This window comes from Camelus ferus, chromosome 12 (genome assembly GCF_009834535.1).
Source record: "Camelus ferus isolate YT-003-E chromosome 12, BCGSAC_Cfer_1.0, whole genome shotgun sequence".
In the NCBI taxonomy this organism is placed as follows: Eukaryota; Metazoa; Chordata; class Mammalia; order Artiodactyla; family Camelidae; genus Camelus; species Camelus ferus.
Window position 1 is genome coordinate 16,207,638 of NC_045707.1, and position 18,159 is coordinate 16,225,796.

Consider the following 18,159-nt stretch of genomic DNA (forward strand, 5'->3'; position numbering starts at 1 on the left):
AATTAAATACACCTAAATATTATTTTAATATTAAAAATACCTAATCATTATTTCAAATGACCTAAATGTATTTCAAATGAATGCTAACCACACTGATGTGGCAGGTAAAAATTAACCCAAGTAGCTTTTTTCCTAAGTGATTTTTTTTTAAACAACAGCTTTGAGATATAATTCACATATCATAAAATTTACCTAGAGTATACAAATCAATGGTTTTTAGTATATTCAAAGTTGTGCAACCATCATCACAATCTATTTTAAAGACATTTTTCATCACCCCCTAAAAAGACTCTGTACCCATTAATAGTCACTCCCTATCTCCCCCTCTCCATTATCTCGCAGCCCTAAGCAACCACTCCTGTGGTTCTAAAGATTTGCCTATTGTGGACATTTCTCATAAACAGAATCACATAACATGTGGTCTTTTGTGAAAAGGTGAAGACTGGAATGAACCCTGAGGAATTAGATTGAAACTGTAAATATTACTGTGAATTCATGGTTTTAATAAAGATATATCTTTAATAAAGATAATAAAGGAATAGAAATAGTTGAAAATATAAATCCTAACTCTGCTGAGAGGGCCTGGAAGTAATGACACTCCAATAACAATGTACAACTCTAGTCCCAGAAGTTGGTTTCTAAATACTACTCTCCTCTAAAATGAATCAGGACTCCTTGAAGAAATGGCTAATTTCAGGGCTAGGGGAGAAAAAGTACACCCTGGAACAACTTGTTATGCCAGGATTTAAAGAAGTGTTTAAACAGTGATAGGGTTGTCTCAACAGGACATAGGAGTCGACCTGAAGGGGTTCCCACTAAGCCAAATCTGGGACAATCTGATCATCAAAATAAATAAATATGGATTATAAGCTACCAAATAAAATGGAAATTCATGAGGCTAAACTGATATAAACAAGTGAATAATTACATAGAGAAGAAGGGAAAGCGATTCCTTACAGTAGAATGCCAACTGAAAAATATAAAAGGAATGATGAATCTGGAAAATTACCATTTGGCAAACATAACATTAATTGACCCAGTCAAGGATCATCACTGTATGCTGAAATTAATGGGTGAAAGTTTGATAAATAACAGGATATTTGTATAATATTAAAGTATTTCCTCACAAAACACTTATTAATTATAAAGGGGAAAAATAGCAACTTTAGAGTGGAGAAACTGGCAGCACCACCTTAATTCAAGCGATCAAAGCAGTGGTGTGCTAAGCTAGCTTCACACCAGCTCAGAAGACGTTTTGTGTTCAGTGAAGACATGACAATAGCTTGAAATTGGCCACAGTAGGAATATTTACACTATGGAAATCAGAAAATGTTACAAATCCAGGCTTTTTTTCCCATGGAGATGCAGTTTTTCGCAATCTATAACAGAATACTGGATCAAAGTTACTACCAGCAGACAAGCTGACTTTATGAGCCTCCTGATATTACACACTGAGAACGACGCAACATCACTTTTGTGGTATTCTACCAAAAATGCATAGCCTTAATCTAATGACGAGAAAGCATCACAAAAAAAAACTAAATTGAGACACATCCTACAAAATAACTGCCCTGCATTGGCAAAATATTAGGGTCATGAAAGACAAAAGACAGCGGTGATGCTTAAAGTTATGTGTCAATTTAGCTGAGCTAAGGAATGCCTAGATAGCTGGTAAAACATTTCTGAATGGGTCTGTGAGGGTGTTTCTGAAAGAGATCAGAATTTCAATTGGTAGACTGAATAAAGATCACCCTCATCGACGCAGGTGGGCACCATCCCATCCACTGAGGGCTGAATAGAACAAAAAGGCAGAGGAAGGGTGAATTTGCTCTCTGCCTGATCTGCTGGGACATCCATTTTTTCCAGCCCTCAGACATCCAGCACTCCTGTTTCTCCCGCGTTTGGACTTGGACAGGGACTTACAACATTGCCAGCTTGCAGATGGCCGATCCTGGGATTTCTCAGTCCCCATAATCACATGAGCCAATTCCTATAATAAATCTCCTTATATATATATATATATATATATATATATATATATATATATATATATACTTATCTCCTATCAGTTCTGTTACTCTGGAGAACCGTAAGTAACACAACGACTAAGGAAATGTTCCAGATTAAAGGAGACCAAACAGACCTGACAACCAAACGCAATACGTAATCTTGATTGGATCCTAGACGAGAAAAAGAAAATTTTTTTTTGCTATTAAGGATTATTGGAACAACTGGTGAAGTACGAATAACATCTTTACAGTATTACGGCAATGTCAGTTTCCTGATTTTGCTCACTGTACCATGGTTACGTTAAGAAAACACCCCAAATGCATACAAAGTATATAGTGGTATAGGCACATTAGTACTCAATTTCTCTCAGGTGGCTCATGGGAAGGAAGAAATCATATCTAGAGAAAAACGATAAAGCAAATGTCGCTAAATATTAGCAAAGGGTTATCTGAGTGTCGGATATAAAATTCTTTGTACTATTCTGGTAACTTCTGTAAATCTAAAATTATTTATAAATTAAAAGGTATAAGGAAAAAGCGCAAACGCTACCTGGTGCTTTGTCCTCATCCTGAGGTCGCTGTGGCGCAGTCAGAAGGAGGCGGCGAGTCCGAACTTCTCTGAGGCCTCAAGGGCCCAGAGCTGCGCTGTCCCCAAGAGCAGCGAAGGGACCATCCACGCGGCAGCCGCCCAGAAACCCAGATTACCCGCAGGCTCCCCGCGCAGGCGCAGGGCAGCACCACGCTCAGGCTCCTTCCCGCACCAGCCCACCCTGCCCTCGGATTGGCCACGGGGCCGGTGACGTCACATCCTTCCCCGTGGGGCGCACGTGCAGCTCGAGGCTCCACAGCGGCGCAGGTGCAAGGGCCTCACGGTCAGGTGACTCGAGGCAGGCTCGTGGCGCCTGAGCCCGGGATCCCGGCCACGGTAGTGCCCTTTGCGCAAGCGCATAGCCTAAAAAACAACGAGGCTCTGGCCCTCAGAAGGCTATCCCCCTCCCCCACTCTCACCCACAAAACTCAGTGTTGTAACGCTGCGCCCACTTTCTCTTTAATATCAGGCCCCAGAGTCAGGTAGCCGGACTCAAAGCCACAGAGGGGAGTTAGAAGCGCCCCTGTGAAAGCAGAGGGAAATGCACCTTCTTTAAAAGCCTAATGTTTTCTTGAATGTTATTTTTGAAAGCCTAGCGTTTGTGGTCCCTGTGCTGCTACTAGTGAATTTCCAGCAGGGGCCAATCCCGGCCGGCCACTCCCCCTTGAGGGAAGGGTTCTGGGCTTTCCTATTATCAGTTAATTGGAAGTTGCAAGTGAGTATGTCCCGGCCTTCCAAAGCCTGTTCTGATCTACAGCTACCTGCTCAAGGAACACCAGGAGACAGACAGCAGGTGGTGGGGTAAGCCAAAGGTATTGTGCTTCTGTCACTTACCAGGTTACATTTTCTGATAAGAGCTGACTGATAGAATGAAGCCATCATATTTGGATTTTGAGGGTTGAAAATACTGGGATACACAGATAACAGACTCAGGTGTTGCCAGAGCACGTCGATTGTGATTCTAGTTGCTCCTGCTAGTTTCCTCATTCAACCTGTGTAGACAAGGATTATTTCCATCATCTAGCATAGCACCTGGTACACGGTAGGTGTTTGGTAAACATCTCAATGACCGTATAATGCCCTACATATTCTACAGAACTGGAGTGATCATTCTCCCGTCACCTGTAAATCTGGATGTATTTTTGCCTATGTTGGCACTGCCATCGTTCTTTTAAAATGATACTTTGTAAAAGAAGCTGTGTTCTGCTTGTGGAAGATCTGAGGTACCCAGTGATTTCAAATGCTGAGCAGTGAAAGGGGACTTAGTAACACAACTATGATCTGTGGTTTTATTCTGTATTTATGGAATCTGGTTATCATTACCTCTTTTTATAAAGTTTTCTTTCACCTCTAAACAAATGAAAGGATTCCACACTGCAAAGGGTGAAGAAAAGATGGCTGTTTATTTCAATTGAGCAGGCAGGAATGTCAGGCAAATGAAGACAAAAGAACACATAATCAAGAGCTTATTGGGAGAGGGATGCAGATTCTTTCAAATTAATCACATCAACCACATTTATCCCCTGCTGTTACCAGAGAGGAAAAATGTCTTCAGATAACCAGTGGTCAGCAGATGAGGACGAAGGCCAGTTATCTCGACTGATCAGGAAATCCAGAGACTCCCCCTTTGTCCCTGTAGGTAAGTACAAGCCTTGACTGGATACTGGAAAGCTGTTTGTAATAACACAATAATGCCCTACCCAGTATCTGAGTATTGAAATTATTTCATATAACAGTATTTTCAGATAATTGAAGCTAATCCCTTTTATGCATGAGTATGAGTCAAACTTTCAACAGTTTCTAGTGTATGGCAAATCCCCAATAAATGCAAGCTATTATTATTATGAAGCATCAAATTTTACTTTATTTAATCCATTTTCATTAGAGGTCTATCTAAAATTACTAATTCCCAGCCAATCTAAATGGGATTGATTGAATGGATGGTAACTTTTCTGTGATGACAGGATCAGCAGCAGCAACAGCAGCAGTTTATTATACTGAGTCTACTAGGGACTATTCCTCAGTTTATGACTTTGACTTTACAATGATGAGAAAGCGATACACACTCAGTGGAAACTGCACTTTGAATTTTGATCTCTTCCTGGACTGGTGATATGTGGCATGGTACTCTCTTTTGATGCTGGGCAGCCGCAGCTCCCAGTCAGCCTCACCATCACAAAGGTAAATAATCAATGCACTTACAATTACTCTGTACCCAGACAACCATTCTGTTTTTCATTTTCAGTACAAAATTCAATAAATTGCATGAGATATTCAACACTGTGTTATAGAATAGGCTTTGTGTTGGGTGATCTTGCCCAACTACAGGCTAATGAAGGTATTCTGAGCACATTTAAATAGGCTAGGCTACGCTGTAATATCCAGTAGTTTCGATGTATTAAATGAATTTCTGACTTAGAATATTTTCGATTTACAGTGGGCTTATTGGGATGTAATTCCATCTGGAGTTGAGGAAGCCTTATATGTCTCTCTGTCTTCTAAGCAACTCCAACCTTTAAGTTCTTGTTTCCGATGTTTATAGACTTTTCTGTTTCTTCCATTAGTGTTGAATACCATCAAAAACTTGTTTCTAATGTGCTGTGACACCAGAAGCTAGATATCCAAGATTAAAAGAATTATGAGTTAATTCAGAATAAAGAAGCTCTTAGCAAAAGCCTGGGCCTACCTGTACACTTGAGAGCATGAACTTTGTGGTGTTCGTGCTCAGTGGATTTTTACTGGCTTCCTAATATATTCCAGATGCTAAGGTTGATGGTTAAGTAAACTCCAGATGAAGAAGTGGCATTATAATTAGATCTGGAGTCTTAGCCTCTTTATCCTTTCCCAACATGTATTTAGTATGTTTATATTTTCAACAAATACTGTACGTATGTGGACATTAAAAAAAAAAAAAATCTAAGCACCAGTATTGTGTTTTAAGATCTAAGCTTTCTCTTCCTTCTCTTTTGGATGCTTAAGCTGCTCTAAGCATTGTTATTGTATACTTCAGCCATGCCTTTTTCCTTGTGTTATTTTGTCTGGAAACTATTAAAATAATTTATTTAAATCGAACTTAACACAAGTTTGTGATAAACTCCATAAAACCTTCTAAATAGGGGTAAGTCATATTTCCATTGTCACTGCAAATCTAGCAACTTCATAAGTGTCATTATTCACATATCAAAAAGAATAAAAATTTTACTTTATAGTAATATGTGTTTATAAGTTTCACTTAATTTGATTAAAGCTTGTAATAGCACAAGAAATGGAAGCAAATAATTTTATAGTGATATATTCATCTTTAGCATTTTTAACTAGAAAAACAATTCAAGAACTCAGTGCCACTTGAACAGATCATTATAATGAACAGAGATTAATCACTGTGCCTGTTGTAAATGAAATTGTTTTTCCAGAGACATTTAGGGTGATTAAAGTTGAAAGATAAAAGTGTTTCCAGCTAAATTCAATTACATACAAAGTACAGAGACACTGTACTTTGGAAAACAGTAAAGGTTCTGACTTTAATCTCTAAAAGAAACAAAACAAATTTCAGTAAGAACAGAGCCTTGATTTGATAAGGGAAGAGAGCCAAGGTTTTGCTAGAAAAATAAATGATAATAAAATTTATATATATTATTGAACAGTTTGTTTAGCTATTGTTATTTTAACAATACTATGTACTTTCTGCTGCAGGATGGAGTGTCCTGTGCAGATAATTTACAAAACATTTTCATTTGTTATCTTAAACAGCTCCTGTTATTAGAATTTATTTATATTGCTTGAACTCTTAATGATCACTGTTAAGATCAGTGCGTACATTATATGTATTTAAACTCTGTGTCGATAGATTTTTTGTTTTTGCTTCTTTCACTTAACCTTTCATACGTACATTTCTGTATAGTAGTAGTTCCTATACTTAAAATTTTTTAATAGCTATGGTAGTTTTTCCTCTGTTTGGTCCATTTGGGTTTAGTTTTTCCTCATGCATAGGTTAGCCGTAAACATCTTTGTGTCAACTTCTTGAATTTTCTTTTGCTTATTTCCTTGGAGTATATTCTCCAAAGTAGAATTTCCAGGGCAGGAAGCATGTTCAGTTTAATATCATTTATTACATATTTCCAGCATCCTTTCTAGGAAAATTTGACTAAACTTATAGAGCTTTTAGCATTGAAACTGTTTCTCAATGTACCTAGCGTCATTGTTTTACTGTTACTTGTTTTTTGCTGTTTTAACATTTGTCATTTTTATTTCAGTTTCATTTATTGTTAATCAGCCTACAGAATACATATACAAATGTGATTATTTACTCTGATTCTTATTCCCACTTATTAAATGGATTCTGAGGGAATAAGTATATCTCACTCACCACAGAGACATAGATGTGCCAACGTAGTTCATCAACACCTGCTATCCTCCATAAGCATCAATTGCATTTCTATACACTAACGTATGAAAACCAAAATTAAAGACATAAGACCATTTACAATCAGTCAAAAGAAAATGAAATGCCTAGGTATAAGTTTAACAAAACATACACAGAATCCATGTGCTGAAAAGTACAAAATGCTAGTAAAAGAAATCAAAGAAGACCTAAATAACTGTAGAGGTTGTTGTGTTCATGGATTGGAAGACTGTGTGGTAAAGATGTCAAGTCTCCTCCAAACTCATCTATACGTTTGGTGTAATTCTTATCAAAAATCCCAGCAAGGTTTTTTGTAGACATAGACAACCTTATTCTAAAATTTACATGGAAAGGCAAAAGTCCTTAAATGGCTAAAAAAAATCTTTTTCTGAAAGAAAAAGTATTAAGTGGGAGGAATCACCCTACCTGATATTAAGGCTCATTATATAGACACAGTAATCAAGACCGTGTGGTAGTGATGAAGGGATACGCGCATAAATCAACAGAGCAGAAGAGAGACCCAAAACACAGACCCATACTTTTATTATGCAAACATTTTCTTTATTCTTATGTCAAAATATAGCATTTTTGTCCTTGTCATTTTCTTTTAAGTCTGCCTTACCCCCTTTTAGATGTTAGAAATATGCTGTCCTGTTTTCTTCTAGATTTTGTTATTGACATTTTTGTTTTGTTTTTACATTGAATTCTAACTCATCCAGAATTTTTATGTAAGGTCTGGTGTGAGATACAAATCCAAGTTAGTTCTCTCTACCATTAAGTTGTACTAACAGTATTTATTAAATAATTATTCTCTTATCTGTTGTTTGGTTATTTTGATTTGGCATGGATGAAGTTCTCACAGGGTTTCAAATTGCTTTCTAGAATCCCTTCTATTCAGTTGATCAGTTTCTGTTTTAGAGCCATTTACACAGGACCTGGGTTGTCACAGCAGACTATTCACCCATTGACATTTGTAGGGAATGCAGAAGTATTTGTATGGGCTTCTGGAGTTTTCTAGAATCACAGTTCTTCCCAGGGTCACAAGTACTTCTTGTGCAAATATTCATACCTTTTCACCTCTCATTAAAATTTAACATCTCCCATTTTTCACAGAAGATTAAAGTTGGTTTTTTTTTCACACTTTACTAGATTTACTCCTTATTGGAAAACAAGTAGAGAGGAAGGAGTAAAGCCAAACACCCAAGAGCTATCGATGCTGTGATTTTGGTTGGTTCACTCACTACGTAAGTGACTTGCCTCAGATTAAAGCCTTGCAGCCTATAAATTTGAAGTCATGCCTCAGGAAGGTTAGAAATTACTAGACAAGTTACTACACTATATGATTCAGGTTTTTCTGGGAAGTGTCAAAACCGCAAGTATTGAATCCACGAGTGAAGTATTCTTTGGTGTCTTGCCTGCTTATCTTCCAGGCACTGATCCTTTGGACAGTCTTTTATTCAACTCTCTACTCTTGGGAATTTTAGCCTGCAATTTATATAATCCCTACTTTTTTAATTCACAGGGATAGCTGGCTTTATGACTGTGGTGTCCTATGGTCTTTACAAGTTAAAATACAGAAGAGATCAGAAAATGTCCATTCATCTTATTCACATGAGAGTTGCTGCCCAAGGATTTGTTGTAGGAGCTGTGACTCTAGGTAACCTACCTAATTTGTATCTTGTGTTCAGCTGTCTTTGAAAGTATTTTTATTCATTCATTCATTCATAGTAGAAGATGAGTATTGGGTCAAGATGATATAATGGAGGAGGAATGGTAAGAAAGACAGTGATCTTCACTTGGTTGAGGTTGCTGCCCAGTTATAGGCTTAATTTCTTGGTGTTTTAAGCACTGAAAAAAAAAACCCAGTAGACTAAAGGTACAAACTTCCAGTTACAAAACAAGTTATGGGGATGTAATGTACAGCATGATGACTATAGTTAATAATGCTGCACTGCATATTTTAAAGTTGCTAGGAGGGTAGATCTTAAAAGTTCTCATCACAAGAAAAATATATTCTGTAACTTTGTATGGTAATGTATGTTAACTAGACTTATGGTGATCCTTTCACAATACATACAAATATAGAATCATTCTGGAGTACACAATAATGCTGTATGTCAATTACACTTCAATTAAAAAAAAAAAGAAAAACCCAGTAGGGAACTAAGTTATAGATTCTGTTATCCCCTATAGTAAAAGGAGCAGTGATAGTTTGTACCCTCTATACCTCAGCTAAAAGCAGTGGTTATAGAAGCTAGCCTTTGCTGCTCAGCTAAGAGCAGTAGTATAGTTCCCAGCCTATCTGAACAGCAAATATAATTATTAAAATAGTTTAACTGGGAAGAAAACATTCTTAGAGCCCACCAATCTCAATATCCTTGTTCTTCTTTTATTCCAAATTTGAGCAATAGGCATTTTTTTATTAGTCTATACATTAAGCAATACTTACATAGTCAAATCCAAAGAACTGGTATAAAATTATCTGGTTAATTCAGATTATATCAACAGCTAAAATGAGAGCAAGTCACAATGTTCTCAGCTCCCCGGCACGTTGTGTGAGTAGAATCAGCCTAAGAGTAGGTCTAGGATTATGGGATGATGGGTGTGGGGCTTGCAGATGGTGAGTTTTATGGTAATTATCTTATTACTATGAGCTGTGATATACGAGTCTTGAACAAAAGACAAGAAGAAATTTTACTATGAACCAACAGCCCTCATTTCCGTCATTCAGCAAACATTTGTTGAGCACATGCTATGTGTGAGGCACTGTCATGGCCCAGAGATATAAAAGTAAGGCTCAGTCCCTCCACTCAAATAGTTTAGTCTCCTTAGAGAGAGAGACCAAGGGCAGAGGAAGACAATGTAAAGTCATAGGTACTACAACAGAGACAACACAAGCACAAGCTTGGAAGCACAAGTAGAAACGAGGGGCATTTAACCAGGGCTGAGAGTCCAGGGGAAGCTTCTCTAAGGATGCAAACCATATGATGAGCCAAGAATGTGAAGGAATTAACTAAGCAGAGGAGGAAGTCAGAGGGAAAAACAAAGGCATAGATGCATGGCATGTTAGTGGAACTCTGCATAGCTTGGTAGAGTACGTGAATCAATCAGTGTTTGATGAGTCTGCAGAACTAGCAGCAATTATATATGAGACTTATTATAGGTATTTGGGCTTATGTAATTGTGAGGCTTTTGCTTATGTACCAGGATCTGGGACCGGAAGTGGGCAGGGCAAGCCATTAGAAAAAAAATACATGCAAAGTGAGAGAAGCAAGAAAACTCTAGAACCCGCAAGGATGAGCTGGAACACACAGGATGGTCTAGAACCTCCAAACTTGATAACGGGAGTGACACAGAAAAAGCTGATGCCCTTCATCCTGGAGCTAAACATGGACCTGGCCAAGGAGTCAGAGAAGCTGAAAGAGGAAATTCAGCAGGAGCCACAGTAGCTGCACTCCTGATTGCTGCCCCATGCCAACAATACGGGCCAGCAGATAAGCAAAAATATGCTGCAACAGAGCCTTCCATGAGTAAAAAGAATTTGGCTGCTCCTTCACTTCTGCCTTCTAACTCTCATGCAAAATGTCTCTTGTGCAACTGCTCAAGGAATAAGAGGAAAAGAATTCTGGAAAACCTAGTTACAGTTTAGCTAAGCTGACACAGTATCAATCCATCACTGTCCATCCCTTGTCAACCTGGCATCCATATATACCTCTTTCGATATACTTACCTTCAAATGGCAAAATCAACCATCCTTCGTATAACCAAAAACATGTTAATTCTCTCCCAAAAGAGGATACAAAATCCCTTTGTCCATCTTTGGGTAACATTGATTCGTCTTTGAGCTGAGTCGCATTTCCCTTTGATATCCTGTAACTTAAATCCTGAGATATAAATTTAACTACTATTAATACTTGGTAGGTAAATGGAAGTTGCAAGTAGGAAACAAATGGGTGGATGTGTACACAAGTGTGTTCATATCAAAATAAGGAAGAAATATGCATAACTGTCACAGTCTTTGTTTCTGCAGCTGGTCAGGTGGTCATGGCTGGCTGGCATTAGAACTGTTTTTCCACTGGCCATTTCATCCTTCCCTTGCCTTCAGGCAAACTCCTTGGCTATTCATGCTTATTTGACTGGTGTGTTGACCCAAACCTTCATTCTTAAATGATCTGGGTCATTAACCATCCTGCCTGAATTGGGTATAATTTTTCACCTTCTTTTATCACAGGACATAAAAGTACTAAGAAATGCTCCAGAAGGTATGCACTCCAGACACACTCCTCCTTACCCTACCATTAGTAGCAACTCAATTTCCCCTTGATAGTCAGATCAGATCACTGTAGTGGACTAATGTGATGTCCTGTGGAATGGAGAGATGATCAAGGTCCCTGCAGACTAGATCATGGCATAAGGCTAGAGCGTTTCCACAGTGCTGAGACTGGACACTGAATGTATACTGCTGGCCCTGCCAGATGAAAGCAAATTGTTTCTGATGGTCTTTACTAAAAACTATACAGAAAAAATCAATCAACAAGATTAACAGCTGCAAACCAAATAGCAAAAATTATATTGATTTGCTGTAGCAATGAAATCACAATTGTACAGCTACTGCAATTAGACCGAGCACCTGATGACATTAATAGAAATCCATTATCATTCTCCAAGATCCATCTGTCCTTTGGCCAGAGAGGCAAACTGAATGAAGATGTGATAGGAATCAGCACCCTGGCACCTTTAAAGTCCTTGATAGTGGCCCTAATCTTGACAATCCCTCTGGGAATGCAGTATTGCTTTGGTAGATAGAAGCATTTAGAATAGTTTACGTTTGGCTTTCCCTACAAGAAAAGCCTTTACTCCACAGCTCAGGGAACCAATGTGAGAGAATTCTGACAGTTGCTAAGCATGTCCATTCCAAAACTGGGGAAATAACATAGGGTGGGTTCTGGGACCTACCAGCCAACTGCTAAACAGACCCACAGCAAAACTCCACTGACCACCTGGCCTCCATTAACTCCTACTTTGACTGGTAGAACACACATTCTCCAAAACATTAGTATCATTTCAGAACCAATATTTAACAGTGTCCCACAAATGTGATTATTTCCCCTTCCTCTTACACAGGCACTGTGATAAATAGTCAGAAGTCCCTTTGGGGAAGGTTACAAGGAAGATTTATAGTACTTGCATTTTGGGCTGTGTAACAGGGTCTTCCCTTAAGGAGATCTGCCCTCTCGTTTATTCTAGGGACTTTGGGTCTGTGAATTGACTCAAATTTGGGAATTGGTTGAGGGGCTATGGCTGTCTATTATGATGATTCAAGTCAAACTTCTGTTTGCCAAACCTAGACTTTTTCTGCTTATACGCTGCCCACCACTTTCAACTCTAGGTACACCATAATCAACTAGCCAATGCCAAAGATCTCTGTGGCTTAGATTATTCTGATTGCTGCTTAGGCTTTGCTGCCCATGCTTTCCATCTCTTGCCAACTAAATGCTTCTGCTTGATCCCTGCCATCGCACAATCTCATCGGCCTCACTGAATTCAGGGAGCCCAGAAGTTCCTTCTGTCATTTCTGGCTTCGAAAATGGTCACCAGAGAACTCTGCAAGGATGCCAGGGCTCCCTTCACAAATGTATTTCTCACAGCATTGCAGAAGAAAGTAGATATATTTAGGGGGTGAGCAAGCAGGATAAATCCACTCTAACATTCTAGTCTCCCTAAGCCTTTGGCTACCTTCCTTGATGGCAAAGTTTCTCAATCTCAGCACTATTGACACTTCGGACTGGATTATTCTTTGCTGTGGAGGACTGTCCTATGCATTATAGGATGCTTAACAGCATCCCTGGCCTCAACTCACTAGATGCCAACAGTACCCAGTCACCCCCACTGTGACAACCAAAAATGTCCCCAGACATTGCAAGACTTCCTTTGAGAACAAAACTGCATCAGTAAAGAAGAATCACTGCTCTATGTGGAATTACACCAAGAGGTCCTAGTAGTTCAACTGCATTTAGTGGAGATGACCTTTGGTCCAAGTTTCAGTCATTCTCGGACAGGGATAGAAGGACTGTTTCTACTGGCAAAGGAGTCCCAATGAAATATAGGGGCTCAAGGACCTAGTTTTACTGAAATCTGCCCATATGTCCCCATCCCAATTTTCAGAGTCCCACTCCTTCCAAAGCAATGCCTTAACGTTAACATAAGAGGTGTTGTGAGGCTGGGAATTTGTGCTGTGATTAGTCATTCACAGGATTAGTCCCTGTGTATATTTTTCAAAAATATCAGTCTCATGGCTACAGGAGATAAGAGTTTCTTTTTGGAGAGCCATAAAGCTTTCAGGTCCCTCACAAGCCCTTGAGCTGGGAATTAAAAGCCATGGGCCCCTCTTACTGTTTTCCCAGGTTCTCCAGCACGCTTGGAAGTAACCAACCTTATAGTCCTTATTTCCACTAAATATTCTACAGCAGTAAATACTTGCCCACCCAAAGCTTTGCTTTCTATAGGCACCTGATTAAGGGTATCTAAGAGGTGGTAATTTGTAAATGTTTTGCTACTGCATGCCATGGACTGCTAGCATATGCTTTGTCACTAGGGAAAAAAAAGGCCATTAATATCTTTAAATCTAGTCAGATTAGAGAACCAATTCCAGATAACCTGGAACCAATTCAGAGAACCTATCCTCATGGTTATGTTCCTCTGGAAGCTTCTTATAGCAAATTCTGGATCAGTCAGGATTTAATTAGAGACACAAAACTACTAGTAGTGACATATGAAAAGGAATTTATTATAGAGATATGACAAGCAATTTTGAGAGCTGGTTAAACAGTCGGTGTTAGACTATTGGTTATGTTTCTTATCCTGGCACCTGAAGTTAACAAGGCAGCCGTTGGGACGAACAAATTAACTGGTATCCACAGGGATGAGCTGGAACCCACAAAGACAGATGGAAACTTGAGTCAGAGGCTGGCTGACTCCAACCTTGATCATGGCATGACCTCTAGGAAAAGCTGGCACCGTCCATCACGGAGCTACTCCACACCTGGCCTAGCAGCCAGAGAAGCTAATGGAGGAGCTCCAGAAGGAGCTGAAGGATCTGTGGGCCTGACTGCTGCCAACAACAGCAAGGTGAGCCAGCAGATCAACAACATGCACAAGCTGTAACAGCACCTGGCGCCCTGGACCAAGCCTTCCAAGCGCAAAAAAAAATGGCAGCTGCTCCTTCAACGTTCCCCTTCAGATCTCAAGCAAAATGTCCCTCGTGGCCAAGCTAACCCAGAACTATGTAGGGAAGGGAATTCTGGAAAACATAGTTACAGCTTAGCTAAACTGATATAAAATAAATCCCCAATGGGTTTATATGATTATGTCCTGAGGAGTAACAAAATGAAGTGAGCCAGTGAAGGGTTTAAACAGGGGAGTAATGAAGGCAGAATGGCAATTTAGAGAGATGCCTGATTTTCAGAAAGATCAGAAACAGGCAATATGAAACTGTTTCGGGATACTAAACAATCACACTATAACGGCGAGGAAAACCATTACCATAAAATTCAGAACAGTGGTTACCTGTGAAAAAGAGAAGGGGATATGGATAGAAAGTAAAACCTGGGAGGCTTCTAGGATGCCTGTAATATTCTGTATCTTGACTCATAATTACAGGTGTTCACTCTACAACTGTCTGTTAATGTGATCATTTAAGTTTTATGTACTATTTTCCTATTTGTGTATACTATTTCCTATTGTACATACCATTACTATTTGCATATATATATCACCATGAAAAGTGTTAAGAGAAAAAAGAAAATGATTAGAGATGATTTGCAAAGGAGGGGAGAAAAAAAGGCAGAAGGTAGTTAGATGATGAATTGGATCTGACTTAAGGCAGTGGCAATGGCAACAGAGGGGAAGAGACAGATTCTAGAAATATTAAGGACTCAGCAACTAAGGGAATGGGAAAAGGAAGGAAGGAAGAATCAAGGGTGATTCCTAGGTTTCTGGTTTGGGCAACCAGACAAAAGGTTTGCCTTTCACTAATATAACAAATGAAGAAGACAGAAAAGGTTTGATGAGAGGAAGAGTGCATATTGCACAAAACAAAAATAGCTAACACTTAATGAGTGCTTACAATGTGCAAGTCACTGACTGCTTTATACATCATCATCTCATTTAATCTTATTAAATACCTATTTTGACACCACCTGGTATGCTGCGGGACAACTGCATACTGATGTTAACCACAGGGAGCTCACATCAGATGCCCCAGGTTTCAGGATATGGTTCCCAAAAGGACTTCCCTTTTTTCAGACACCAGCTGTTGGAGGTCCCCAGGCCACCTGCACTTCTGACCAACTGGCTGCAAATTTAGGGTTTCCCAAGACTCCCTCAGGTTTGATATTTCACTAGCAGAACTTACGGAACTCAGGAAAGCACTATACTCACAATTATAGCTTCATTGTAAAATATACAAATCAGCCAAATAACGAGACATATAGGGTAAGGTCTGAGAGGGTCCCAAACTCAAAAGCTTCTCCCTGTGCATTCAGGGCATGTCACCATCCCAGCACATCCATGTGTTTACCAACCATAAGCTCCACTGAGCTTCAAGGTTTACTGGGGCTTCATTATACATAACAACATGACTGACTGTTCATTGGCCAAATGACTGAACTCAATCTCCAGTCCTGCTCCCCTCCCTGGAGGTCTAAGAACCCTCTGACCACATGGTTGGTCTTCTGGGATGACTAGCCACATCCTGAAGCTATCTAGGAGCCCACCGTGAGTCACCTCATTAGCATGAATTCAGGTATGATCCAAAGCCTTCATGATCAGACAGAGTCTTTATTAAACAATACTCTGTGACATAGGTATTGTTATTACCCCATTCTACAGATGAGGAAACCAAGGCTTAGAGAGGAAAAGTCACCTGTTCACAGTCACGTGGGCAATCTACTCCAGAGCCTAAACTCTTAATTTTATATTATACTGACTAAGGTGCTTATGCTAAATGTCTCCCAATTAGAGTACTCATACCCAAGAGATGTATAAGGAGACCCATGGGGATGTGGGAAGAAAATATTTTTATATTAAAAACAAAAAAGCTTTACTAATACATAGACTGACCATAGTACATTTATATGGTTTAAAAATAAATGCACATGTTGGGGTCATGCTCAACATATTTACTTAAACACAATTTAAAAGTTTGGAGACCACCTACCTATGGGATGTGGAAATGTCACATATAATATATGTGGTTCTCACACTCAGAAAAGAGATCTCATTTGCTTACCAGTGAAGCAACAGGTATGAATGAGGTGAGAAAAGAGTTGAGATCAGAACTCCAAGGAACACCCACATTTAAGAGGCAGGCCAGAGGTCATAATGATCTGTGCTTCGTAAGCACAGGGAAATGGGTCCCGTAATTCTCTCTGAATCTGAGAATGTTATTTCAGTAGATACCGCCAACGATTCAAGTTTCAATTTTGGAGGGCTTGAATTTTATCTATCTTTGTTACAGTACTATTTCATTAGCAAATTATGCAGACACTGCCTCATTTTGCCATCAAACTGAGATGAAAACAACAACCTTACTGACCCTTTATGCTGTAGGTATTAATAAGCAGTGTCTGAAAGAAAGCAGAAGGAAAATGAAGTACAGGTTTAGTATAGACAATCTACTAGATTTCTGATGCCTTAGTAATTGATAAGAATGAGGAGTGGGATGAGTTGTAGTTTAAATCGGTGACTCCTTAACTTGCTTTGGGTGTGAATGTTTGCTGACATCCTGGAGTTCACTGAAGCAGCTCCTCTGTTCCGCAGGCTGTTTTCCTTGGCCACTTCCCCCTTTCTGCATAACCCTAGGAACTCATCCTTGGGGAAGACATACATCTGTCTCATCTGCCTAAACTCATAGCTAATTTACCCACTGGACCGCAAATCCCTAGAAGCAGGGGTGGGATCCATCACCTTTGTTTTCTTCAGGATACTGAGCACAAGTAGACACTGAATAGATGTTTGCTATGTTGAGATGCCTATTGGTTTTTAATCTCAACATCTACCCAAATCTTCCCACTTTCTTTTTTCAACAATATTTTAAAATTCAAACTTTAGCTTGGCATAGTAACATCATATATTCAGATTTATACTGATCTTAAAGGGCCCTTAGATTTTTTTTCCCCCTGGAGTCACTTCTGTGATTCAAGCCAAAAATTAATAAGATGGAAGGTGTTTGTTGTCTGTTTTTAAATTGTGGGTTAGTTTCAGAAAAATGCAAGTGAAGAAATTTAGTGTTTGTTTCCCATGGGTACTCTATTGATACACATCTTTTTGCTTCTAGGTGTTCTCTATTCTATGTATAAGGATTACATCAGACCTCGATTCTTCAATGTGTCCAAAAAATGAAACTACCTATAAATAGAAAGACAAGAAGCCTTCTAAAAACTATTATGAAGAATGAATTTTCAATACATAGCAAATTATACTGCAGACGTTTCAGACAGAATTCTCATAGCCTTGTAGAGTATCAATTGTTTAAAAAACTGATTTCCAAATCAACAATCATAAATTATCAACTCAAAAAATATCCTTATTGATGTCTTTCAGAACCTAGGACATGATTTTCTGACTTTTAAAATGTTTATTTTCTGTGCTGTACACCAGAAATTGACACATTGTAACTGACTGTACTTCAATAAAATAAAATAAAATAAAATGTTTATTTTCTAGTTAGTGGTAGAAAATAATCTATATTATGCCAAATCAATCTGAAAATTGGAGTTATATAGTGGCTACAGAAGACATTTATTTCCATATGAAATGTTTATTAAATTTTCTATATCCATATTAAACTAAATTCATTGCTTAATTCTTCCCAAATAGGACTAGGTAATTAAGGCTTTCATAGACTTGATTTTAGAATGGGCAACAATTGTATCAGAGGAGAATGGTCGTGTTATTACTTAATTTTGGTTCACCACTGTGTGCTGCACTCTTATACAGAAACTTGACTATTTTACCACAAACATAAATGTGTAACATTTAAATATCTATGTATTCATTTTTATACTTCTTGAAAGCATTTCTAGGGGCACAAAGGTAAGTTGTTAAAAAATCCCTTTTCCTCCAGATGGCAATATTGTGGGGGTGAAAGGATTTAGTCC

At 38.8% G+C, this 18,159-nt stretch overlaps 1 protein-coding gene across 2 annotated transcripts; it reads left to right on the forward strand.

Moving 5' to 3' along the window:
* Positions 1 to 2,892: 2,892 nt before the first annotated feature.
* HIGD1C (HIG1 hypoxia inducible domain family member 1C) lies at positions 2,893 to 17,751 on the forward strand. Of its 2 annotated transcripts, XM_032492860.1 has the most exons (4): positions 2,893 to 3,410; positions 4,135 to 4,237; positions 8,523 to 8,657; positions 17,337 to 17,751. In XM_032492860.1, the coding sequence occupies exons 2-4, from the start codon at positions 4,144 to 4,146 to the stop codon at positions 17,399 to 17,401; spliced, it is 294 nt and encodes a 97-aa protein (XP_032348751.1). In that variant the 5' UTR covers positions 2,893 to 3,410; positions 4,135 to 4,143; the 3' UTR covers positions 17,402 to 17,751. The 2 variants fall into 2 exon arrangements, with proteins under 2 accessions (XP_032348751.1, XP_006192478.1); XM_006192416.2 differs by lacking the exon at positions 2,893 to 3,410 and having other exon boundaries at positions 4,001 to 4,237.
* Positions 17,752 to 18,159: the final 408 nt, after the last annotated feature.